General features: G+C 46.9%; 1 protein-coding gene across 2 annotated transcripts in view; it reads right to left on the reverse strand.

The window, feature by feature from the left end:
• GAK (cyclin G associated kinase) overlaps positions 1–26,387 on the reverse strand; it is a 78,407-nt gene extending 52,020 nt beyond the window's left edge. The window contains exons 1-3 of one of the 2 annotated variants that reach the window (XM_082204579.1): positions 26,109–26,387; positions 3,112–3,173; positions 162–221 (exon numbers count right to left, since the gene is read on the reverse strand). In XM_082204579.1, coding sequence (XP_082060705.1) covers positions 162–221; positions 3,112–3,173; positions 26,109–26,250 — 264 coding nt within the window. In that variant the 5' untranslated portion in view covers positions 26,251–26,387. The remainder of the gene's footprint in view (positions 1–161; positions 222–3,111; positions 3,174–26,108) is intronic. The other variant, XM_082204578.1, reaches the window with a different exon arrangement.
• Between the last annotated feature and the right edge of the window lie 23 nt (positions 26,388–26,410).

Consider the following 26,410-nt stretch of genomic DNA (forward strand, 5'->3'; position numbering starts at 1 on the left):
GCCACAAACAAAAAGGATCATTTGTACCAAACTATGACATTTCTGAACTTCCACAGATATGATCCCTTAGACAACCTGGGACAACCAAAGACGGATATGCATAACTGTATAATTAAGGACTGCTTTACCCAAAGCGTTTCAGGTTGTCTCTAAAAGGATACCATAAAACAAACTTCTTGAATGATGGCTTTGTTCTTTTCTTCTTCATTAGATAATAATCTCTGTCAGGAAATAAAGATGTTATAGAAATGTAAAATTGTTAACAAGGCATTATGCTTTTTATGAATGGATTCCAAATATTGTTGCATTTATCCATACACAATCTGCGTTGAAAAGCGATCTGTTCATGTGTTGCTAGAGTTGCCGTATCTTCTATCCACTGATCATAGAGAGACATGGCATTATCTTTCCAATAAATTAATATCAGTCTTTTTTATGACAGCATATATTCTTATGATTTCAAATTACGTTACTATTATGAAGTCACTTGCAAGAATAGTTCCAACATTTTGGGGGGAGAGAATCTTAGCCCAGTATAACAGTCTCCCTCAACATAACGCTCTCCAAATTTTGTCAGATCACGACTCCCACCAGACACCAGCTGCATGGCCAATGGGAGTTGTAGTCCAACAATATACCAAGGGCATGAGGAATGTCATTTTGCATGGAAACACCTTTCAGATTTCCGCAATTCCACATGCTTGTGGTTTTGCTTGTGACCTAAAACCTTGTGCAAGCTTAGTGCCTAGTGCAAATTCCCGGGAATCTTAATTTTCACTTGTTGCAGATTGTTACGGTTAACGACCAACTGTTGAACACATGCAAGTAACCTCTAGAAGCACACTGTTTCAGAAGGCAAAGCTTAAGCACCCAGTGCTATTCGTAATCATTTCTCCTTCACAGAGAAAAAAGGACCTACACACATACACTCATGAGCACACGTGGGCTGGAGGCTTCACACATTTACACCCATTTCCCTTCCTCTGGTGCAACACCATTATGAGAAGGTCTTTGAGGTCCTTCTAGAGTTTCTACAACCTTCTTATAATGACGCCAGAGTCTGTTTTACAAGTTAAGAAAAGGGCTTTCCTGCACACCTCCCCAATTTTGGGCCACCAGAAGTTTGCTATCTACCCGTTATGGAGAAATATGGCTACAAATGCCAGCCTGATATGGTGTCCCGTCCCACCTTCAACTTCTGACTCAGCCATGACATTTATGAAACCAAAATATCACTCAGAGCCCCTTAGAGGAAGAAAGGCTTGCATGTTTTAAGAAATGTAACAAATATTATGTTTTCAACAAATCTACTCTGGGGCAGAAGTATCCCAGGCAGAAGGAACCAGTCTCATGGTAATAGCTAACTTGTAAGTTGCTCTGACACATTCACTAGTGACAACTTTAGTCCTGGGGAGGGGGCAGGCTAAGGTTTTATGGCTTATTTATTCTTTAAGTGTTTACGTAGCATCGATGACACTATACCCCAGAACTATCCAAATGCACCCCTCTAAGTATTTCATTGTTCAACGCTCTAGAAGCATCTGGTGCAAGTTAAAAGGCTTGCAATTCATATATATCAAAAAAGCAATAAGCAAAAGCCTGAAACAAAGGTTTAACACTGAAAGCTATTCTAGGTTGTTCTGAAACAAAAGCCAATTGGAAAAAAGGGACACCATTATCCTCCTGCTATTGTTCCAGATGAGTTTGCAAAACCATTCAAATCTCGAATGGCAAGATCCCAATGATTCTCTACAGTAGCGATGCACTAGAAAGGAAGGTGGCCTACAGAGACACCGTGAAGCAGGAATGCCGGCATTTGGCAAAGCAATAGTTTACTTCTCAGATGCAGCAAGAAAGTATATGAACTACTAAATCACAGCAAAGGTCAGCCACTTAGGGCGAATGATGCACTGCCCTCAAACTTCAGTCTGCCCTCAGCTAGCCCCCACTGTCTGCCTTATTAGTTATGAACAGTCCAGGCGACGGCAAAGCCTGTCATCTTCCTCTTCCTTAGTCTCAGCGTGGCCCTTGTGTAACTTAACAAGGAGAAGGATGAGGAAGAAACTAGACTTAATTGGCTCTGCCCGTCACTGGCTTTGGCACCACCTACTGTTAGCCTCCTACTTTACTAATTGTACAAATCATCACAACAAACATAGCTTCCGTACATGCCCTTAAAAGGTAAAGGTAAAGGTTACGGCACCCATCTTGCTTTACAGGCAGAGGGAGCCGGCGTTCGTCCACAGATAATTTTTCCGGGTCATGTGGCCAGCATGACTAAGCTGCTTCTGGCGCAACGGAACACCAAAACCAGAGCAGCGCACGGAAATGCCGTTTACCTTCCCGCTGGAGCGGTACCTATTTATCTACTTGCACTTTTTGGCGTGCTTTCAAACTGCTAGGTGGGCAGGAAATGGGACCGAGCAATGGGAGCTCATGGGGATTCGAACCGCTGACCTTCTGATCGGCAAGCCCAAGAGGCTCAGTGGTTTAGACCACAGCGCCACCCATGTCCCATACACACCCTTAGAATATTTTTTTAAAAAAAAAAACATACAAAGAAAGAGCCGTGCTTCCTTCCAACTAGGACATACAGCAGTACCTTGGTTCTCAAACACCTTGGAACTCAAACACCTTGGAACCCAAACACTGCAAAACCAGAAGTAAGTGTTCAAGTTTGCGAACTTTTTTCGGAAGCTGAATGTGCTCCAATTTGAGTGCCACGCTTCTGTTTTGCGTGTTATGCTGAGGTCTGTCTGTTTTTGCTATTTATTTTGCGTTTTTGTGGCTCTTTTCGTTTTGTTTTTGTGACTGCGTGGAACCCACTTCAGCTACTGACTGACTGGTTGTGTGACTGCAGTACATTGTTTATTGCTCTCATTTTATGGATCAATGGTCTCGTTAGATCGCAAAACTCATGTTAAATTGCTGTTTCAGGGGTTGTTTTTAAAAGTCTGGAACGGATTAATCCATTTTGCATTACTTTCTGTGGGAAAGATTCCAAATTGATTCATTATAAGCTACGGGTATTTTCATGTTTGCTGCCTTACTGTTAATCATGTCAACAATGTAAAGACATGCGTTGAGTCCCAAGAAACTGAGGATATTTACCTTTAAAGCATAATCTTTGCCACTTCCAACATCCTGAGCTTCATACACAAAAGCAAAGCCACCTAAGGAGAGAGAGAAAAAGAGAGATGGTGGTGAAACGTTTCTAGTAAATTAAGGCAATCTAACACAAGCATGGAGGGATCGCCCAGGAGAGAAAGCTGGATACACTGTGCCAGAAGGGGCTTGAATATGTGCAAGATGACACCTTTAATTCAAGACAAGCAACACAAACAAACAAACAAACAAACACACCAGCATTAAAGCTTGTATTGTTCATACCTAGGAATTGAATTAAAGAGGAACCAGCAGGAGAGTACAGATTCAGCAGGAGAGTACAGATTCCAACAGATTTGTTTTGCTTTGTTTTTGCATTTACATCCCACCTTTTTCCTCAAGGAGCTCAAGGTAGACACACACACACACACACACACACACATTTAATCCCCTTAACAACCCTACAAGGTAAGGTAGTATAGGCTGAAAGGCAGTTAGCTTCATAATCAACTGGGAATTTGAACTCTGGTTTCCCAAGGTGCTAGGGACGCGGGTGGTGCTGTGGGTAAAAACTCAGCGCCTAGGGCTTTCCAATCGCATGGTCGGCGGTTCGAATCCCCGCGGCGGGATGAGCTCCCGTCTTTCGGTCCCAGCTCCTGCCCACCTAGCAGTTCGAAAGCACGCCGAAGTGCAAGTAGATACATAGGTACCGCTTTCTAGCGGGAAGGTAAACGACGTTTCCGTGTGCTGCGCTGGTGCCGGCTCGCCAGAGCAGCTTCGTCACGCTGGCCACGTGACCCGGAAGTGTCTGCGGACAGCGCTGGCTCCCGGCCTCTTAAGTGAGATGGGCGCACAACCCTAGAGTCGGACACGACTGTCCCGTACGCTCAGGGGTACCTTCCCAAGGTGCTAGTCCAACACTCTAACCCCAGCACCACACTGGATGTCAGAAAGGAAAAACAGCCTATACGCTGCATTGCTTGTACTAACACTGCAGGATACCTCCTGAATCAGAAGATTATAAAGAGCTGAGGGAATGTCATATATTTCAAAAAATAAGGATAGAAGCTGTGGAGATGTGTGTGTGTGTCTCATGAGAGAGAGTGTGTATCTCAGAGTTTACAGACCAGGAAAGAAGACAAATCACAATTAATATGAATTCATTTAGGCTCATAATATAACTGTACCAAGGGAGATATTGTGGTTTATTAAGGCTGATGTTTAAGTATGTGATCCAAATTCGCTCACAGATTACAGTAGATATAATATACAGTCGTACCTTGGATCTCAAACGGCTTAGTTGCCAAACGTTTCAGCTCCTGAACGATCGAAACCCAGAAGTGAGTGTTCCGGTCTTTGAACGCTCTTTTGGAAGCTGAATGTCCGATGGGGCTTCTGTGGCTTCCGATTGGCTGCAGGAGCTTCCTGCAGCCAATCAGAAGCTGCGCTTTGGTTTCCAAACGTTTTGGAAGTCGAACTGACTTCCAGAACAGATTCCGTTCGATTTCCAAGGTACGGCTGTACTTGTATTGCTCTGTTCTTCTTTTACAGTATATGTTATAGTCTTGGAACATTTCTAACAACAACAACAACAACAACACATAAGTTACTGCTGAGCCATGATTCTTTGCCCCTGCTTTGAAGCATGAATAATCAGCCAGAGCCTCAGCTGCCACCATCAGTAAGTGTGCAAGACCTCCTGCCTGCATCTCCCTCTTTAATTGCAGGCAATACCAGTGGCAAAGTGTGGGGGAGGTACAAGGCGGTTGCCCCAGGCACAATGTTCTTAGGGGCGCAAAATTTCAACACCCATTGCTGCCTCAATACAGCTGTGCGCTTCCATCGCTGGGCTCCACTGAAAATGGCTTCTCCCAGCGAACCAGGAAGTGACCTCTCCAGACGATGGAACAGCTCTTCATTTCTTATCTCTACGGCTGTGATCTCCTGGGTGACGCAGACGCCATTAGGCAGTTGAATGCGCATGTGTACTCCCATCCGTTTCCCTCCCACCCTACTCCACATGGCCCCGGGCACTGGCAACCCACGCTATACCACTGGCCAATACTAAAGGGTCCCTGGGAATGCATATGCACTGCAGCACACACTAGAGTGTCGAGCTTCTCTTCGAGCTAGAGCTCGATTTGTGGCACGCTGACAAAAACCTTAAGTGGGACTATTTTAAAACTGAATGCTGACAACCTGCCCTTTAAAAAGCACATCACTCACCGACCAAGGAGGCTATGATTTGAGAAAGGATTCAAGAACATGATTAACTGGGCCCAGGTATTGTAATTTGCTATCATAAGCACATGATTTGTACTCTCAGACTGCTGAGTGGGTGATTGCAAAACACGAGCTCTGAACAAAAATACGTTCCATGTTAACAGGAAACACTCCCTGGATGAGTCATAGGTACAACTAAGTCACAGTCAAAAGTTTCTTTGCAAAATTGCATCTTATTCCTGAATCACAGTGCTGCTTCATTTGCAATTCCAGCAGTCTCTTCCTGGAATCTTGGTGTGTTTTAGACTGGTTTATTGTGCACCAACCCAAAACACAAATAAAGAAAGTTTCAAACTCTCACAGATGGCACAGTCTTCAACTAGATTTTGTGAATTGTTTTTAGGCAATTACTGAAGACCTTGCTGAAGTCAACTTAAACTGTGCTGGCCACTTTTTTTAGTTTACTGTTGTTTTAACATTTGCTTAACATATTGTTTTAATACCTGATTCTTTTATCTTCTATAACATACGAATTTTTAGATATTTATTTTGCTTTTCTCTAGTTTCTGTCTCAGGGTACCTCAATGTACCTTACGTTTGTTTGTTTATTTATTTTGTAGAAATGTGTGCTTCACGGTGATACCAGACCTGGTTAGGACAAAACCCAAATATTATGTAGAATATATATCCTCTCATGATCTATGTCCTCTGTTTGTTAAAGCTTGCTCGCAGTTTGGCTGGCGTTTCAAGAGATCATGGGCAAAAACCCTACAAAAAAATTCAAGGCATGAAATCCCTAATGCCTCAGGAGCACAGGAAGTCCGGGCCTGGAAATAAATCAAAAACCTGCCACATCACAACAATAAATAACTTAAGGCAGGAAGAAGGAAGAAAGATGTGTTCTCTTGATACTTCCACTGCCTTAAGAAATATAACTGTCATATATATATATATATATATATATATATATATATATATATATAGGAGTGGGGTTTTGCTAAGCATTAAATTCCCATAAATGGAATAGAAGAATGACTATGTTGAATTAATTGTCAAAGACGGCTTGAATTATTAGTGAAAATGTGCAGGGGGTTATTATTGACTGGCAATATATATCACAAATCATGATTTGTGTCTGTGGGCTAAGCAGGGTGGGTTTGATTTAAATCAAATCGATTTAAATCACTAGTCAGTATGACTTGATTTAAATATTCTTTTACAGAAAGACTCATTCTTGCTGGTATAATGTTAGCATTTACAACCAGATGAAGGTTTCATTTTTTGAATAATAAATTTTCAGAGTAGTTTTTACAGTTATATCAAAAATTGCTGATTTGATTACAGTATTAGAAATACATAGACAATTATGAAATTATTGAGAGGTTTTAATAAGTTAACTGTTTCTTTTTGGACAACTTTTCTGCTTACTATTGGAAGGAGAAAAAGAATCATTTCCTGAACAACAATTTAAACAATTTATTTAACTAAAACAAAAACATTATAGCATATGTATCCATGTTTGTTAACTGATGTGGTTAAAAGGTTTTGGGGGAAAAACTTCAACACACATGAAAAGCTTAAAACAAATACTTTGGACTGTAATGTAACTTAAACAGAAAACTATCTATAGAAAGATTTTTCCTCCAAAAGCATTTTATTTTACTAATCCAATTTAAATTTTAAAAATCTGATTTAATTTTTTTTAATCCGATTTTTTTTTTAAATCACAGATTTTTTTCCAACCCTGGGACTAAGAAAAAATCACAATGTGGGAAAAACTGTGAAGCAAGCCAATGCATCTACATAGTTACATCCTTACTTCAAACACTGCTATATCGATATATTGCGATGTTTAGCTGGTGATATAATGCAATGTTGAAAGCCAGGTACCACCGCTTTTGTACATTTGAAGGAGGGCTGGCCATAAGGTTGCTTTTGGACTAAAATGAGATATCTGGATGAGGAGGAATTAGGTTTCAACCGGACAGAACATCTTCCAGAGGAGGCCTCGCAAAACAAAGGTCCTATGACTACTAATGTGAGCATCTCGCTGATTTTGGATGGTGGATGTAACTTCAATCCTCAAAAAAACTTAACAACTTTGGTTGGCCCTCACGCTTGTTCACTTCATCAAATCTGGCCCTCTTTGAAAAAAGTTTGGGCACTGGAGCCTGTCCTTAGGCTGTGCCCACAATACACCTTCAAAGCACAATTTCGCCCTCAAATAATTCTGGGCACTGGAGTTAAAGGGCTGGTGGGATTTCTAATTCTGTGAGATGTAAACTACGGTTCCCAGAATTCTTTGAGGGAAAGAATGTGCTTTAAAGGGTATGGTGCTTATGCAGCCTTAGTAGTTTTCATAATGCTTCTGGGCTTCCAGAAGCAAACATCACCAACCAATACAGTACTTCAGCCTTCTGGCCTTGATAAAAACCATGCCATTTGGAGTAAACCAGCTAAACCACAGCCTTACAAAGACGGTGCCAAAACTTGCATTTAAAAGAGTGCACAAACCTGGCACAAATAGCCTCAAAAAAATGTAGCTCTGTGACATTCTCACACCTACGCAAAACCGAGGAAGAGCCCATATCGCTCTCTCATACAAAGGCACTCTGGGAATTGTACTGAACAGCCGGGGTTTTAAAGCCATCAAATAAATAAATCTATTTATTTATTTATAAAGTCTATAGCAAGGTTGTTCCTTAATCAGGCTAATATAACAACTCTAGATTTAAAGCTAAAGAATCCAAACTACCTTTGGATTTAGTTTATGAGGTGTTCTAGCGACATGGTTTTCAGGTTTAATACACACATAATTTGGGCTCAAGGAGTAAGGCAGCTTGCAGTCCGAGACAGGACTAGCATGATTCCCAAAAATATGACCTTTTGTATTACTGACCAGGATGCAGAAGAGGTGTGGAGAGTGTCTCTACCAAAAATTGGGCATCCTCAATTCATGCATCAACAAAAATAGACACTCCGTGTGTGTGTGTGTGTCCATCAACTCACAGGTTTTTCACATCACAAATATGTTTCTAAGGTGAATCTGCCTATAGAAGCTGTTATGCAAGAGAACTGCCTTCTGAGAGTTATACAGTGGTACCTCAGGTTAAGTACTTAATTCGTTCCGGAGGTCCGTACTTAACCTGAAACTGTTCATAACCTGAAGCACCACTTTAGCTAATGGGGCCTCCTGCTGCTGCCGCACCGCCAGAGCACGATTTCTGTTCTCATCCTGAAGCAAAGTTCTTAACCTGAAGCACTATTTCTGGGTTAGCGGAGTCTGTAACCTGAATCATATGTAACCTGAAGCGTATGTAACCTGAGGTACCACTGTAATCTAAAACCATAGTATTAAACTAAGGGTTTGTTCTCAGCTAATCATGGTTTGTTTGGAGTGAAACAAGCCATGCTCTCCAGTTTGGATGTAATACCTAATTTGTTGCCCCCATTGGTTAACAGGAAGCAGTTAAAAAGCAGGAATGATCCTGGCATTCACAGGCACTGGAACTAAGAATAAACTTAAGACCTTTACGTAGCTATTAATGCAATGGACAGGGGCAGGAACCTAACAAAACTGAGTACATTTGTATGCATTTATGGTTTAGCAACCAGGCACCAAGCCAAAAACACAGAAAACTAGATTGTTGCAAGGTTACAGAAGCAAGGAAAATGTAGTCACAGTAATCAATTCAACACCATTTCCATAAAGTAACAGAATGTAAGCTCTCTCTCAGAAGAGTTATAAAAATGAATGAGATGAAAACTGTTACCCATCTTAAGACTTGAAAACAGATGTGAGAAAGAAGCTCTCTAGTTTAAAAGTGTCCCCTTGTGTCTAGCTAAAATCCAGAGACTTTTAAGATCTGGGCATAAATTACTTCTCAGGGAACAAAACCTCTCTACGCATCTAAATCTAAACACCCACTGTTGTCATTTCCTCCCTTGTAGCTGAGAAATTATAATTTCACTCCTTGAGACACCTTAAAATAAAATGCCAAAATCCTGAGAATGAGCACAGGATTATTTACTACCATGGAACTTCCAAGGCTGCTGATCATTAAGTGGGAATGTTAACCACATGCAAGTGTTCCTCCCGTTCTCATACAAAGCCCTTAAACAATTCGTGCCAAAAGATACTGAAAGTTGTCTTGTGTTCAGAAGCACTACTGATTCATTCCATACAAAAGCTCTAAAGCTTTAAGCCGGCCAATTTGACAAGACTGCAGTGAGCTTTATAATTGACTCCTCTGCTTAAGACTGTCATGCCGCTTGGTATTTTTATACGCCCTTCATAAAAACCACCTTTGCGAATGGCTGAGCAGTTTAATAGTTTTTGTTTATCTTCCATTTCACTACCTGCCCTGCAAAAAGAAAAGCAGGCAGCTAAGAATTAGTTAGATCAGAAGCTACTTAAACCTACTATTGTGTATCTTCCCAGGAATTTGGGGAAGTGGATGGGTGGGTGGGAGAGTTTATTTATTTTTTCCAAAACAATACAAATTATTCTCACAGAAAAAAAGAAGCTACTTGAACAGAGCTCAGAACAGCTCGGAGGTTACTTCATACATATCCTTAAATCTACTCGCGGAACAGCATTGTTTTAATGGCTTCTTTTCTGTGTTTTCTGTCATCACCGCAAGACAAATTTTCTGGTCCCCTAATGTTCACATAAACAGATTGCAATGGTTTGTGAGGACAGTGTTAGAAACTCATAATGTAGAAACTACATTATTCCTCACTGTTATTCAAAGGCACTTCAGATTCCAACATTTTTTAGTATGCCAAGAAGCTTAAAACCGAAGAATGTGGAGATATAAAGAGGCTTAGGTAAAACAGTTTAAACTAATACTTCTTATTCAAGCAAGCCTTCAAGTTCGGTCTAATGCAACAAGCCAACACCATGAACATGGCAACGTGGGATCTATGCTATTTAAATTATTGTGCCGGCAACTTCCTCCACAATGAATAATTCCAGTTCCTTTCCCAAGTACCTATTGGACTGGGATGCAGTTACAGAAAGATTCATATTGCTATTGTAAAGATCCTCTATTGTAGAGAAAGCATCACAGCTCAAAGATTCTAGGGTCCATAAAAGAAGCCATAATACAGTGGTACCTCAGGTTACAGATGCTTCAGGTTACAGACTCCGCTAACCCAGAAATAGTGCTTCAGGTTAAGAACTTTGCTTCAGGATAAGAACAGAAATTGTGTGACGACGGCGCAGCAGGAGGCCCCATTAGCTAAAGTGGTGCTTCAGGTTATGAACAGTTTCAAGTTAAGAACGGACCTCCAGAACGAATTAAGTACTTAACCCGAGGTACCACTGTAGTGTACAAATTTCAAAAAGTCCCAGACATACACAAATCCAAGACAGCTGTTGTTTTTTTAAAAAAAACACTTTACCCCTATTCTGCAGAGACTGTGAGCTTTTGTCAAGTTTAAGTGCTCCTAGATGGTTAGCGCAATCTGAATTCTCTACTTCATATAATGCTAGAATTTGGGACCTCCCATTAAAAAAAAAAGAATGTTGTGAATATTTGTTGATCCTAAACCTATTTTACACAACTCGTAACTAGCTTGTGGAAATTATAGCCAGAGTATTTGCTAACTACCATTAGCGTAGAATTAAATTTTCAATTAAAAATATGTTTTAAAAAATTATACAAACTGATAGAGACAAGCCTGTGACAGACATATCCACCATGACTGCTAATTGAGGGCTATAGGATGAGAAATGTGTAGCTCTGGACATTAGAGGCAGTTGAATCATCAACAGTGGATAGCAACTGCCCCATTTGTGAGCTTCCCAAAAGCATCTGGCTGCAAATCGCTGCAAACTTGATGCTTCAATGGACTTTGACCGGCAGAAAAGGAGGATTCTCCAGCACTTGCTAACAAACCAAAGATTCCAGAAGGCATATTAAGGCCTAGATTTCTATGGCACACTGGCTTGCTATTGCAATCCACTTTGCTGTGTCTTCCATTGTAGTTCCTTGACATCTTATACATCACCGGAAGGATGAAATGCACTATCATTTAGGCATACTTCACTAATTGCTGTGTTCCTGGCACACCTTACTGCCCGAGTCACATCCTTTGAAGCCTGGCCCACTACGGCATTTGCATATCAAGAATCAATTCCCTCCTCCTGGACAGAGCCTTAAAAAATTCTCTACCAGTCAACTTCCTGCCTTTTCTCTTTTAAGATTGGAAAAATATCCACTTGCAATGTAAACACCAGGTACTTGGTAAAGCTTCAGGATTTCTGAGATAATGAGCAACGAAAGTTCTTAGAACTTCGAAAAGTTACTAGATTCTGACAGCAGCAGTCAGATCTAAGTTTCTAAAAGCATAACCAAATTAAAGACTCATCTGTGTGTATGGGGAGTGTTACACCACTTTAATAATAATATTTTTTTCTCCAAAGAATCTTGGGAATTTGTGATAGAAATGCTTGAAGGAGGACTAAAAGCAGAGATAAGTTTAAAGTTACAGCCCAAGTGTAGGGAAAACTTTTGGTCCTATGATCTTCAGATGAAGGGTGGAATAATAGTAGTAGTAGTAGTAGTAGTAGTAGTAGTAATAATAATAATAATAATAATAATAATAATAATGTCAGGGTTGCTTCCAGATCCTAGCTCACAGAGGATCACGCCAGCCAGCGATCATTAAATAAAAGTCTTTATTGAGTTACAGTCTCCATTCTCAAGCTGCTGTGTGCAACTCTACGTCTTATGCTTAGATCGGCGAAGCTCCGTCTGAGTCTCCGCCCCTTGTGCACCAACTTAATATCCTAGCCCTGCTCCACCTTTTCCGCCTGACAGCTCTCCTCTGGGTCCCTCTGCCCCCCTGGGTCTCTTCCTTCCGGGATTCTTCTGACGCTGACTCCCCGGACCCTCCTGTCTCCTTGCGCCGGGCTTTAGGACCTGGCTCCCTTTCCGGGCTGCCTACTGCGCCACCTTCCTGTGCATTTGAACTTGGCGCGCGCGCCCAACCTTCCACCTTCCGTCTAACCGTCTCTTCGCTCCCCGATGGAGGTGTGGCCACTCCTGACTCGTGCCCTCCCTCCTGTTGTGAGCTGCCAGCGCTTGATCCCTGGCGCCCTTCCTCTTCCCTGCTCTCTGGCGGTGACGCTGGTCCCGATTTCCAACTGCTCCCCTCTGAGTCCCCTCTGGCTCTATCTTCCTGGGGTGTCCCCCTAGTCTCCCCCCTTGCCCTGACCACTGGTGCTCCTTTTTGTGAATCTTCTGATTCACTGGAAAGACTCGGAGATCTCGGGTCGTCGTCATCACTCATCTTTTCTTCTGCCTCCTCCCCCTCGCTCTCTGTTTCCTCCCTTGCCCTCGCCTCTGCTCCTGAACCCCTGACATCCATCCCCCCCTCGAAGCCCCCTCTTCCCCCCTCCCCTCCTTCCGGTGCGGGAGCTGGGTGCTGCCGTGTCAAGGGGACGAATGTCGGGTACAGTTCGCTTCCCGTGGCGGGCCTCCATCTGAATTCTTCCGGTTCTTCCTCCCTGCTCTCGTCGACTACGGTCACCTCTGCTTCCATCTCTGTGCCGCCGTGCTCGAAACCCGGGTCGTCCCCGAAAACGTCCATGTCCGTCTCTCCCTCGCTTCCTTCTGGAGACGTTGCTCGTCCTGGACCCTCCAGCCACTTTCTGCGCCACTGCTCCTCTGGTCGATCATCCCACCAATACGAGGGTTCTGAAGCAGATCCCGAGGGTGACCCCTCCGGGGAACGGGCGTCTCGTGGCAGTTCCTCATCCGAGTCGAACCCCCGGAACGTGCTGGTTGAAAGCGTGGGCGTGAAAAGCCAGTCGTCGAAAAAGTCCGCTGGCATTGGCCTATGTGGGAAGAGGGCATGAAACTCTTCCTTGAGCAGAGGTTCGTCTAAAGCGTAGCCCGGCACCCAGCTGTTGGCACTGGCCGGGGTGCCCTCCTTAGCGAGAAGGTATTCTACCCCCTCTTCCCCCCATCTGGAGTCCAAAATCTCCGTGACTTCGTTGATGCTCACCTCCTGTGCCACTCCCCTTTGCCCGGTTTCCTCTCGGAGCGGACTCGGCGCCGTTCCTGGTTCTTGAAACCTGTGCGGTGCCTTGTAGGGAGTGAGCACCGATCTGTGGAACACCGGATGCATCCTGGAACCTTCCGGAAGCGCCAGCCTGAAAGCCACCGGGTTGACCTGCTCGTCGACTTGGTAGGGCCCCAGTTGTTTATGCCCTAGTTTCTTCTTCGCCAACGACCTGGCCGGCACTGCTTGGGCAGCTAACCAGACCCAGTCTCCCACCTGGATCTCTTCGCCAACCCTTCTGTGTTTGTCCGCCTGTACCTTGTATGCGTGTTTAGCCAGCTCCAGGTGCCGCCGCAGCTGATCGTGGATCTCCTGCAACTCCGACGCGAACGCATCTGCTGTCTGCGGCTCCTCCTCCCCCCGTCTTTCCAGTCCCGGGAAGGTTCTGGGGTGCCTCCCGTTGTTGGCGAAGAACGGCGTGACCCCCGTGGACACGTGCTTCGTGTTGTTGTAGGCGAACTCGGCGAGAGGCAGGTAATCCACCCACGTCGCCGGCTGTTGATTTGCATAGCATCTCAGGTACTGCTGCATGATGGCATTGACCCGCTCCGCTTGCCCGTTGGTCTGCGGGTGTCTGGCCGACGCCAGGTTGATCTTGACGTTGAGGAAGCCCATCAGCTTCTGCCAGAAGTTCGAGATGAACTGCCGCCCTCGGTCGGACAGAATAGACCGCGGCAGACCGTGAACCTTGAACACGTGATCTATGAACAGTTTGGCGGTTTCTTCCGCCGTGGCCACCTTGGCACACGGAATGAAATGTGCCATCTTGGAGAACAAGTCCACCACCACCAGCACAGCCGTCTTGCCCCTCGAACTGGGCAGATCCGTGACAAAGTCTAGGGCCACTCTCTCCCATGGTTCGCACGGAGTTTGCAGCGGTTCCAGCAGTCCGGCCGGCGGTTTGTGTACTGGTTTGGCCCTCTGGCAGGTGTCACACCTCGCCACGTAGTCCGCGACTTCCCCTCTCATTCCGGGCCACCAGAAGTCTCTGGCGACTAATTCCACTGTCTTCTCCTTGCCAAAGTGCCCGGCAGTGGGCGCGTCGTGCAGCTGCTGCAGTACCTTGGCACGAAGTTCGTCTCCCGGCACGTAGATGGCCCCTTTATGGAGGAGCAATCCATCTCGCAGTTGGAACTCGTCGGTCGCTGCCGTGCCCCTGTGCACGTCTGCCATCTTAGCTTGCGTGAAAGAGTCATCCTGCAAAGCTCGTCGCACCGCCTCCAGGTCAACTGTCGCCGCAGCGCACGCCCACACTGTCGGTGCGAAGATGTGCATGGCGGTAGCTGGCGTTGCCGCCTCCAGATACTGTGGCTTCCGGGAGAGCGCATCAGCCATGACGTTGGTGTCCCCCGGGACATACTCAATGCGGAAGTCGAAGTTAGCAAAGAACTCAGCCCAACGTATTTGCCTCTGGTTCAGGAACTGTGCCGTGCGCCAGTGCTCCAGATTCTTGTGGTCTGTGCAGACCTGCACCGTGTGCTTGGCTCCGATCAGGAAGTGCCTCCATGCTTTGAATGCTGCATGAATAGCCAGCAACTCCCTGTCCCAGATGGTGTAGTTCTGTTCGGACTTGCTGAGCTTCCTGGAGTAAAACGCTCCCGGCCTCCAAACCCCCTGCGGGTCCTTCTGCAGCAGGACGGCTCCGACGGCCCTGTCTGAGGCGTCTGTTTCAACCCTCATCGGCCTGCTGGGGTTGACATGAAGCAGCTGTTCTTCCGACGCGAAGAGACGCTTGAGAGCCTGAAAGGACTGCTCCGCCTGCGCTGTCCAGATGAACTTCTTTTTCCTGGAGCTGAGCGTGTCCGTGATGGCCGCTGTCTGCATAGCAAAGCCTTTGATAAACTTGCGATAGAAGTTCGCGAAGCCGACAAACCGTTGGACCTCCTTCCGGTTGCGTGGGCTCTTCCAATCCAACACCGCTCGAACCTTGGCGCTGTCCATGGCGAGCCCCTTGTCAGACAACTTGTAGCCCAGGAAATCCACCTCCGTTACATCGAATTGGCACTTCTCCAGCTTGGCGTACAGCCTATGTTGCTGCAGCCTGCGCAGCACTTCCCTGACGTGTCCGTCATGCTCCTGCTGCGATTCTGAAAAGATCAGGATGTCATCCAAGAAACAGACGCACGTCTTGTAGAGGAGCCCCTCCAACACGTGATGCATGAAAGCTTGAAAAACGTGGGAGCCATTTTGCAATCCAAAAGGCATAACTCTATATTCGTAGGTGCCCAGGGGCGTGAACATGGCTGTCTTCCACTCATCTCCTTCCCGCATGCGAATGAGGTTGTACGCCCCTCGCAGGTCCAACTTGGTGAACACGCTGCCCTTGCGTACTTTTGCGAGGAGGTCGTCGATTCGGGGCATGGGGAAGTCCGATGGCTTGGTCACACTGTTCAAAATGCGGTAGTCCACTATGAGTCTTTTTTGGGGCGTGTCTCGCTTCTTAACAAAGAATACCGGACTGCCCCCCGCCGCCCTGGACTCTCGGATAAAACCGCGCTCCAAATTATGATCTATGAACTCTTTGAGTTCCTGCAGTTCGTCCTCAGACATGGAATACAGCTTCCCTTTGGGCAGCGTCGCCCCCGGCAGCAGGTCAATTTTGCAGTCATATGGTCTGTGGGGGGGTAGCCTGTCTGCCTCCTTCTCACAGAAAACCTCCAAAAATTCTGCGTACTTGTGGGGAATCGCTTGCAGCGTGCCGAGCAGCAGCTGTGACTCCTCTTGCTCCCCTTCTTGCTGGGGCATGATGCAGTGTTCAGCGCAAAAGGAAGAGCCGAAGGTCAGCTGCCTCTGGTACCAAGCCAGCGTCGGGCTGTGCTTGTCCAGCCAACTCATACCCAATACAATGGGCGTGTCCGATAGTTGAGTGACGTTGAAGCTGATGACTTCCCTGTGATTCCCAAGTCGCATCACCATTGGCGGCGTCTGCTTCACCACTTGCCCCCCCAGCAGCTCCCTGCCATCCACCGTGACCACCTGCAGGGGCAGCGTGGCAGGCAGCAACTGTATAGCGTGCCGGTCGACAAATTCCTGCCCTATAAAGTCCGCATTGCTTCCGGAATCGATGGTGATTGGCACGTCCATGGCGATTCCATTGGGCAGCTGGAGAGATGCGGTGAGCCTTACCACTGGTTTGGGCGGGAGGGGGTCCATGGGCTGCAAAATCTCTGGGGACTGCTTCACTGAGACGTCTGGCTGGGCCCCAGTGCCTCTTCCTCCAGCCAGACTGCGTCGTTTCCCTGCTGTGGTTCTCCTTGCTGCGTTGCTCCAGTTACCATTGCTGAGGCTGCAGTGTGCTTGTGGAGCCTCCGGGGACACTCTTTCGCCATATGCCCTGGCTCCTCACAGATGTAGCACTTCCTGTTCCCTCTAGGAGGCTTCGCTTTCACTGTTGCCGGTGTTAGGGCTCTGGTTGCTGACTGAGCCCTTGCACCTCCCACCTCCATCGGTTCTGCCCCTCCTCCAGGCGGAGGCGTGGATTGCGCACGCGCTGCTTCTCTGGGAAGGAAGGAGGAGCCCCTGGGTGGTTCGCGCCCTCCGCGCCCTTCGTCCCTGCTCCATGGGCGTTCTTCCAGCCGCACCCCCACCGCCAGCGCCCTCTGAACGACCTCCTGCGTGGTCCGGGGTCTCTCCCCCCTCGCAATCTCATCTTTAATCGAGCTGTGTAAGCCCTCCCAAAACAGGTCTCTGACAGGGGCCGAATCTCTGTCCCATTCCAGGGCACTGACCAAAGCGAAAAAGCGGGCATGGTACTGTCTTACGCTGGCCCTCCCTTGCCTTAGTCCATGCACCTCCTTCCGGGCAAGATCCACGTCAATGCTTGATAAAAAACACCCATCCATCGCTTTAATAAAGGCGTCCGCATTTTGGAGCGCAGGATCCTTATCTCTCCACAAATTGCGCAGCCATGCTTTAGCGTCTCCATGCAAATGGGACATAATGAACCCCACCTTCTCTTGTTCATCTCTAAAGTCTTTGTGCAACAGTTGCAGTGCACACATTACGTCTGCTCTAAAGTTGGGGTACTGTTGCAAATTCCCATCGAAGTGAGAGACCAGACCGCCTGTGCGTCTCCCCAACCCAATCCCCTCTGGTTTGGGTGTCTGTTGCCCTTGCTTCGTAAGCACTTCCAACCTGACCTGGAGATCCCTGTAGGCGGCAGCTGCCTCCTCCTCTCTCTTCCTGGATGCCAGCGCCTTGGCATTCAGTCGTGACACTGCTTCTCTCAGTTCCGCTATTTGCTGTTCGGCCGTCATATTGTCTGCCGTTCGTGAGCTCGCTAGTAGGCACCCGCTTTCTCTCCTCTCCGCGAAGCCGTGGATGCCCACAATTTGAGGAGACGGAGCTTACTGTCAGGGTTGCTTCCAGATCCTAGCTCACAGAGGATCACGCCAGCCAGCGATCATTAAATAAAAGTCTTTATTGAGTTACAGTCTCCATTCTCAAGCTGCTGCGTGCAACTCTACGTCTTATGCTTAGATCGGCGAAGCTCCGTCTGAGTCTCCGCCCCTTGTGCACCAACTTAATATCCTAGCCCTGCTCCACCTTTTCCGCCTGACAGCTCTCCTCTGGGTCCCTCTGCCCCCCTGGGTCTCTTCCTTCCGGGATTCTTCTGACGCTGACTCCCCGGACCCTCCTGTCTCCTTGCGCCGGGCTTTAGGACCTGGCTCCCTTTCCGGGCTGCCTACTGCGCCACCTTCCTGTGCATTTGAACTTGGCGCGCGCGCCCAACCTTCCACCTTCCGTCTAACCGTCTCTTCGCTCCCCGATGGAGGTGCGGCCACTCCTGACTCGTGCCCTCCCTCCTGTTGTGAGCTGCCAGCGCTTGATCCCTGGCGCCCTTCCTCTTCCCTGCTCTCTGGCGGTGACGCTGGTCCCGATTTCCAACTGCTCCCCTCTGAGTCCCCTCTGGCTCTATCTTCCTGGGGTGTCCCCCTAGTCTCCCCCCTTGCCCTGACCACTGGTGCTCCTTTTTGTGAATCTTCTGATTCACTGGAAAGACTCGGAGATCTCGGGTCGTCGTCATCACTCATCTTTTCTTCTGCCTCCTCCCCCTCGCTCTCTGTTTCCTCCCTTGCCCTCGCCTCTGCTCCTGAACCCCTGACAAATAATAATAATAGATAGTGTCAAACTCCCATCAGCCCCAGACAACATGGCCAATGGTCAGGGATGGTGGGAGTTGAGATCTGTAGTTCAGGAACATCTGAAAAGTTGCAGGTCTCCAATCTCTGTTATAGTCTTTGCTTCCTATTCAGTTCAATGCCATTTTCTACCAATTTCCTCCTCTAAATTTTTGTCCAAGACCTAGTGGAAGGCAATTACAGCTACATGAAAGCATCAACATTTCATAAAAGGTAAAGGGACCCCTGACCATTATGTCCAGTCGTGACCAACTCTGGGGTTGCGGCGCTCATCTCGCTCTATAGACCGAGGGAGCCGGCGTTTGTCCGCAGACAGCTTCCGGGTCAAGTGACCAGCATGACTAAGCCGCTTCTGGTGAACCAGAGCAGCGCACGGAAACGCCGTTTACCTTCCCGCCGGAGTGGCACCTATTTATCTACTTGCACTTTGACGTGCTTTCGAACTGCTAGGTTGGCAGGAGCAGGGACCGAGCAACGGGAGCTCACCCCGTCGCGGGAATTCGAACCGCCAACCTTCTGATCGGCAAGTCCTAGGCTCTGTGGTTTAACCCACAGCGTCACCTTCAACATTTCATAGGCCTCCCCTAAAAGATCTGGAGATGGAAAGCAGCAATAACTTCTCACAACTCATCAGTAAGATAGCAAGCCAAACAGCTTGACACAAATTGCGAGTCAGAGATACAGCAGGCCGCAGATACTTTTTAGGTACCCCAACACATTGGTCTCAGTGAACCCACATAGCTTGAGGGAATGTTTTAAAACACCACCCTGTCCACAATGCAGATTTATCTAAAGACAAATGAACACAAGCACCCTTCTCGTTTCTGCTTCCTCTCCTTTCTGTGACAGTCTTAATTGTGGTTAAAGAGTTACATCTGCATCAACCTTACCAATGGTTAACTAACATTAACCAGCATTCCATGGTAACCAAGGTTTGGCTAAGAGAATATGGCCATAGTCATCGTGGAGAAAGGGAAGGGGAATCTGAAAGCATAAGAGGGGCCTGGGAAGAGACAAAACATGTGGCCAGCTCAAAGGATGGAGACCAGAAGCATTACATCTGTATTGTGCCCATATGAACTTTCCAAAATAAAACCCAATGATACCTACCACAGTAAAAAGGTAAAGGTAAAGGTACCCCTGCCCGAACGGGCCAGTCTTGACAGACTCTGGGGTTTGTGCGCCCATCTCACATCTATAGGCCAGGGGCCAGCGCTGTCCGGAGACACTTCCGGGTCACGTGGCCAGCGTAACAAAGCTGCATCTGGCGAGCCAGCGCAGCACACGGAACGCCGTTTACCTTCCCGCTGGTAAGCGGTACCTATTTATCTACTTGCCCCCGGGGGTGCTTTCGAACTGCTAGGTTGGCAGGCGCTGGGACCGAGCAGCGGGAGCGCACCCCGCCGCGGGGATTCGAACCGCCGACCTTTCGATCGGCAAGCCCTAGGCGCTGAGGCTTTTACCCACAGCGCCACCCGCGTCCCTTTTCCTACCACAGTAACTCACCATAAATTTAGCAGGTGTGAAACATTTTTATATTCTCCATCACTGGTTTTTAAAATGTCACCCTTTTATAAAACGTGCGGTCAGGGGACTGCCATCGGAACAGGGGAGGGGGACAGGGGAATACAGAGAGCCGCCCATGCTTCTGAGGAGCAGCTCCTCCTCCAGCGGTGGAGAAAGCCACACTTCCAGTGGAGCAGAAGGGGAAGGGGGTAGCCAAGCGAGGGGAGGGCTCGAAGATGCTACTGAGAGCCCAAGCATCTCATCTAGCCCGGCCGGCCAGGAAGCAGACATGCCGTTTCCGTCGCCCAGCTTGCACAGAGGGGTGAAACGCAAGGAGGGGAGGCAGAGATTTGGGGTGTCTAAGTTCTTATTTGGGAGGAGAAACCGGAAGGGGCCACTCCTGGAATCTGCAAATTACTGAGACGGATATGAACTTTGGGGTTCTGCACTATAAATAGTTTTCACCAGTAAAACCTGTAAAAGACAGGTTGGAGTCCTGCCTGGTTACTCACGAGCAACCACCACCAGCACCTGACACGTGGAAGCCCCTATTTCCAAGGAATATTTTAACATATGCTCCCCCCCAGGGAAATTTGCCTGGCGCCTTCATTATACACCTTTAGGCACCAGGCAAAAAGGTTCCTTTTCAACCAGGCCTTTGGTTAATCCAATTTACATCCTATGCCCTTTTAAAATGTATTGGGGAGACTAGTGGGTTGTTGTTTAGTTTTTATTAAGTATTTTGTGGTTTTATGTCTTGATTTTATTCTGTGAACCACCCTGAGACTCCTGGATATATATAGCGGTATATAAATTCAATTAACAACAACAATAACAATGACAGCAACAAATCAAACCAGAGACAATTCAGTTGGAGTGCTAGCTCTTGCATGAATTATAGAAGTTTTGTGGAGGGTTTTTTTTTTAAAAAAAAAACTCCATTATTTTGCATTCTACTTTTTAAGATTTCCTAACTGCAATGTTAAGAGGATCGTGTCAGCTACTTCTCTAAATAAGCCATTTTCCAAATGGCAAGCATGATTATTCCTCTGGCTGCCATCCTGGGATGGGGAGCAGCAGCTCAAACAGCTCTTCCAGAAGAAATAATGTCTTTCAGTCTTCTTATCTTGTCACGTCACATCTGGAAGAGTGACACTGACAAGCTGACATTCACACCCAACCTTTATGCTCATGACTCACCATTATTTCAATAACTTTAGCACGGTTCTACACCTGACACACAACAAAACCATAGAATCCTGGGCATTTTCACTTTATACCGCGGGTAGAGGAACCTAAATACACATGTGAAGCTTGCTACATTCAATAAATCATTATATCAGAGATAGAGCTATCCTAAGCCTCTCTCCCTCGTGTGTTATCTTATTGGATGCAAGCAGTTTCTATGTGGGAGATCATTCAAAGAGCATGTCAGAAAACTAAGACAGACCAAAACACTGCAATGTTGTGCTGCACCAGCCGTATTCTGCATTTAATTCTTTATTAAAGAAAATCAGTGAGCTCTCAGCTAACCCCGTTCCTCCTCACAGTAACACCCTTCTTTTTCACTTATAGAAAGGGGGCCAACAGCCCACTTTTACAATGAATAAGCTGTATTGTAGGATGATAGTAACATTTCACTCCAGTGTCTATTTTTCACTCATCTACCTGCCACCCAACCTGTTGCACTTGCTCAGACATATCTCCATAATTGCCTACAATCCCTAAAGTGATGCTATTGTTAAATGCAGACTTTACCTGCTATACAAAATACAAAGAGAACTGTGCAAAGTGGTAAGATTCCCAACACATTTCAAAAAAATGCTTTATCACAGAGAAAGTGTCTACACTGCTTAATGCAAGGTGATCCTGAAATAACATTTCTGCATTTGCTTTGGGGTGCCGCAACGCAACAGTTTGTTCCAAGCGGTTTTTTATTAAGAAATGTAGGCATTTCCTTCCATTATAAAAAGAGTTTTCTAAACGCCCTAGGAATCGCACTAACTTGCGCAGCTATCTTGTGCGACTGTTGCCTTTCGTGAAACCGAGTCTCTGTCTTTGGGTCTTTACAATCTGAAAAGAAGTTATGAATGGAACAGTAAGCGAACATTTTATCACAATTTGGGTGAAAATCGGAGCAAGTGAACAGGTATAGACGCTTTGGGGGAGGCTTGCAAATCTCCAGGGTACCATCTGTCCATTCTTGTTCCAAGATGTATATACACAGTTCTGGTGGATCAATCAGTCAGGCATATGGAACTTCAATAATAACCTGCATGAATTGAAAGGGCATCACAAGCTACACCCAACACACACCTGTGGCTTTGCACTGTAAGATAAGATCAGTAGTGGAGGGAGAGACAGTTCACCATTACAAATCTTCCCATCAATGAATCCCTCATACACTTACAGATAACCTCTGAGTTCCCTGGAAGCCACTGAATCATGAAACTGACATTTCCCAATTTATGTTTGTTTCTGTAGTAGAGCCTGGTTTCTCAGAACAGCACTGAAGCTTCTAACAGAACTGCTATGCAACTTTTCCAGGAAGAGCAAGCCAAAAGGAAAAGGGACCCAAAAGCTGGGCAAATACCTACAAAATAATATTCTAAAGGCGCATGTCTTAACATATGACTATCATGTGAACTAGCGTGACTGCGGTATAAAGCCACACTTTCCTTTCTGTGAATCAGAAAGGCTTATACAGTTATGTCTTTAAGTATACATTAGAAGGACATCTCAGTTTTTAGTGTCCTAGTTAAAAATCAAAGACAAGAGATCAAGAACTTCAATGTCAGATTAGAAATCCGACACCACTCTTATTTATTCACTTCTGCTTTAGTCCAGTCTAATTCGGATCGGGAAACATACCTATTATCAACAAAAGCAAAACTGACTTTCAAAACTGCAAACTGCCAAACTTATGAAACATAAATCACCCCCAGCAGAGAGACAGTCACATGAATGAAGTGTCTTCTACAGACACTGCAGATGTGTGTTCAAAAGCACTTCTGGAGGCATATCCCTGACTGCACTGGAATGCTCACTGGATCCTCGTTGAACAGGTTTGATCTATTTTGACACAAATGAGAATGAGAACCTGCATCTAGTCACATGAAGCTAGAGAGATCCCACGTTGCCTTTGCCTACAACTCGACCAGAAGCAATGCTTCTGCTGTGCGAAGGGCAAAATACATGGTTTGCGCTATAATGCTTGCAAAGTGGCACCAGCCGTCTTCAACATCATTAATAGTTAACTGACACTTCTCCTGCTTAAGAGTCCGAGACGCTTGGCTCAGTGCACTTTTACAGGGCTATCTTCACAAATCTATGCCCAATCGCAGAAGCAGGCAACCTGACCAGAAGCAGATTGACATAGAGTTTATCCAGATATTTAAAGCTTGCTCCAACCACATATTTGCCGGGTTGTTCTGTTCAAGCTGGCAGAAAGGTAACAGTACAGGTTCTCTTCCAGGTATAATGGAGGTGAGGATCACCTTTGTCATATTTATTTTTTTTAAAGCAGCAGGAGAGGACAGGAGGAAAGAGGCAGATGTGTCTCTACTGGAAAGAAAGAGCAGAGAGTTTCTGAAAAACTTAATAAAAAAAGAAGCATTCGTGAACCAGTGAAAGATGCCAACCTGGCTTGCGTACTTTTTAGTGGAGGGCACTGCCATATTTAAGTAGCGAGAGTCAAGCCTTTAAAATGCAAAATTTTTAACTTCAAAACTGGCAGAACATGGCACAGCAGGAAGAAGAGTTGTATCATGAGTCACTTATGATGTCACAGTCATCCAGAAGGAAATTGCAATGCAAACATGCCCCACAGCATTCGCTATCAAAACCAACACGCTTGTGGGAAGAAACAAAACATCCAGTTTCCCCCAACATGAATAAAAGCACTTCAGGAAACTATGACATCTCTGCAACCTCTTCTTCAGGGAAGAAGTCTGCAGCTAACCATCTTGTATATACATTTACACAGGGACAAACACAAAACTGAGTTAATTATTCAGGAGACCTCCAATTCAGAGAGCGCTAGGTGCACAGTTGCTACTACCAACGCTGAAACAGAAACAGCAATGCTACGGGGTGACACAGATACTGTATAACATGGGTCGGCAAACTAAGGCCCGCAGGCCGGATCAGGCCCAATTGCCTTCTGGATACGGCCCACGGACGGCCAGCACGCGTGCATTCTTTCCCTCTCCTTCACACAGTGGCGGAGGCAGCGCCTCCTCCCTCCCTCCTCCTGGCTTCTCCCTGCCCTGCCTAGAGGAGGAAGGGGGCTGGACTTTGTTGGCACCAGTAGCAGAGCGCTCGAGTGGTTGCCATTTAAAGCAGCCCCTCTCCGGAGCCCTTCGTCCTGTCACCGCTAGCCCCTGCTGCTCACAAAGACATAGGTAAGCAGCCACCGGGGCTCATGGTACTCTTGGATCACCCCCCCCAAAAAAAATTATAGTCTGGCCCCCCACAAGGTCTGAGGGACAGTGGACCAGCCCCCGGCTGAAAACGTTTGCTGACCCCTGCTGCATAATGTTCTCTATGTCACCACAAACATAAGAGGAAGGGTTTACAGGCGGCTTTTGCCCCTCTATAGGTGTAGAAGAAGAGTTTGGATTTGATATCCCGCTTTATCACTACCCAAAGGAGTCTCAAAGCAGCTAACATTCTCCTTTCCCTTCCTCCCCCACAACAAACACTCTGTGAGGTGAGTGGGGCTGAGAGACTTCAGAGAAGTGTGACTGGCCCAAGGTCACCCAACAGCTGCATGTGGAGGAGCGAACCCAGTTCACCAGATTACGAGTCCACCGCTCTTAACCACTACACCACAAACACACGCATCTGACATATGTGTCAAAGTTACTCATATGCTTTACGTACTATACGCATTTGGGTTTGGAAGTCCCAACAAGCAGAAGCTTCCAGACGTGTAGACATGACACTTGTCCTGTGTGCATATTGCACGGAAACTTCTGAATGTTGTATCTTCCAAACCCAAACACATCACTTGTACATGGAGACTTGTACATAAAGGTAGCTCCCAATTGCACCAGTGATGTTCTATGTTAGCTAAGCTAAACCAACCCCAGTATCTAGGGCCCTCTCTTCACTTTACCCACAACCATTCAACGGGGGTGGGGGATCTACCGCATAACTATCCTAGTTGGTACGATTCAGCCTGTCTTCAACAGCAACATGAAGCACACAAATAGCCAAGTTTCCCCCAGTGTTTAGCTCCATGCAGCAAAAGCTTCGCCAGATACAGATCTTGTCAAACAGCTCCTGGAGACAGAGGAGTCCTGGCCAGAAAAAAGAAGTTGGCAAACCTTTATGGAGCTCTGTAAAACAGTAACAGCTCCTTAATAATGGAAATGGGAAGGCAAATTCCAGAAGAGAATTAAGCTGTTATAATTAAGTTGTCAGGGAATTAAGTTGTAAGATGTTGACACCAAACAACTGATAGAAAATTGCCACCTTCCTTACTGGGCCCTGATCCTAGCCAGATGAGATCCTAGCCACCATTTTATGTCCCTGCGGAGAAGAGTATCGGCCACTGAACATTGGAGCTTTTGTGAGTGGCGATTACCAGCCCTACCTTCCTGCACCTGCAAGACCCTCCTTCCCTTTTACTTCCCATTCCTGCCAAACTTTAGATTCGCAGCCTGCTGGGAGGGCCTGTTTCGTTCTCCACTGCTGTACAGTGCCTGATTTTAGTATTATAATTATTGAGCAGGAAAAAAACAGGAAGAGAAAGGTAACCAAGCAGGTGTGGGAGTTGACTTACTTCTTAAACTATTGATTTTATTGTTTGTTTTTCACCGATTTCCTGCCTTAGGTTGGGTATTTCTAAGGCGTTCACTGCAATTAATAAAATGAGGAGTGGGGGGGGGGGAGAGAGACGAGGAAGAGGCTGTTGAAGGGGGAAAGGGGTGGAGGGAAAGGGGGTGCCGAGAAAGCACCTGGGGGGGTCACCACCTCACTCTGCCCCCCCAGCCCCCGAGATCGCCCCCCGGCGCCCTCGAAGGGCCCGCCCCCCGCCCCGCCTCGCCCACCCACCTTCGGCGATGACCTTCTTGATCCGCAGCTTCATCTCGCCCATCTCCACCACCTGCCCCACGAAGTCGTTCTGGTCCCGGCTGGCGGCCCCCAGGGAGCCGGGCCCCGCCAGGAACTCCAGCGCCGACTGCAGCAGCGACATGGCCAACTCCGCCCGGCGCAGCAGCAGCCGGGGACTGGCGGCGCTCCCAGGACCAAGCAGATCGCCAGGCCGGTTCCTTCGGCCGCTCCCGCTCCTGCCGCTTCACGAGCGCCAATCCTGACCCTCCGCGGCCACCGTACTCCCCGCCGCCGCCCCCGCC

This window comes from Podarcis vaucheri, assembly GCF_965113315.1.
Source record: "Podarcis vaucheri genome assembly, chromosome: 17".
In the NCBI taxonomy this organism is placed as follows: Eukaryota; Metazoa; Chordata; class Lepidosauria; order Squamata; family Lacertidae; genus Podarcis; species Podarcis vaucheri.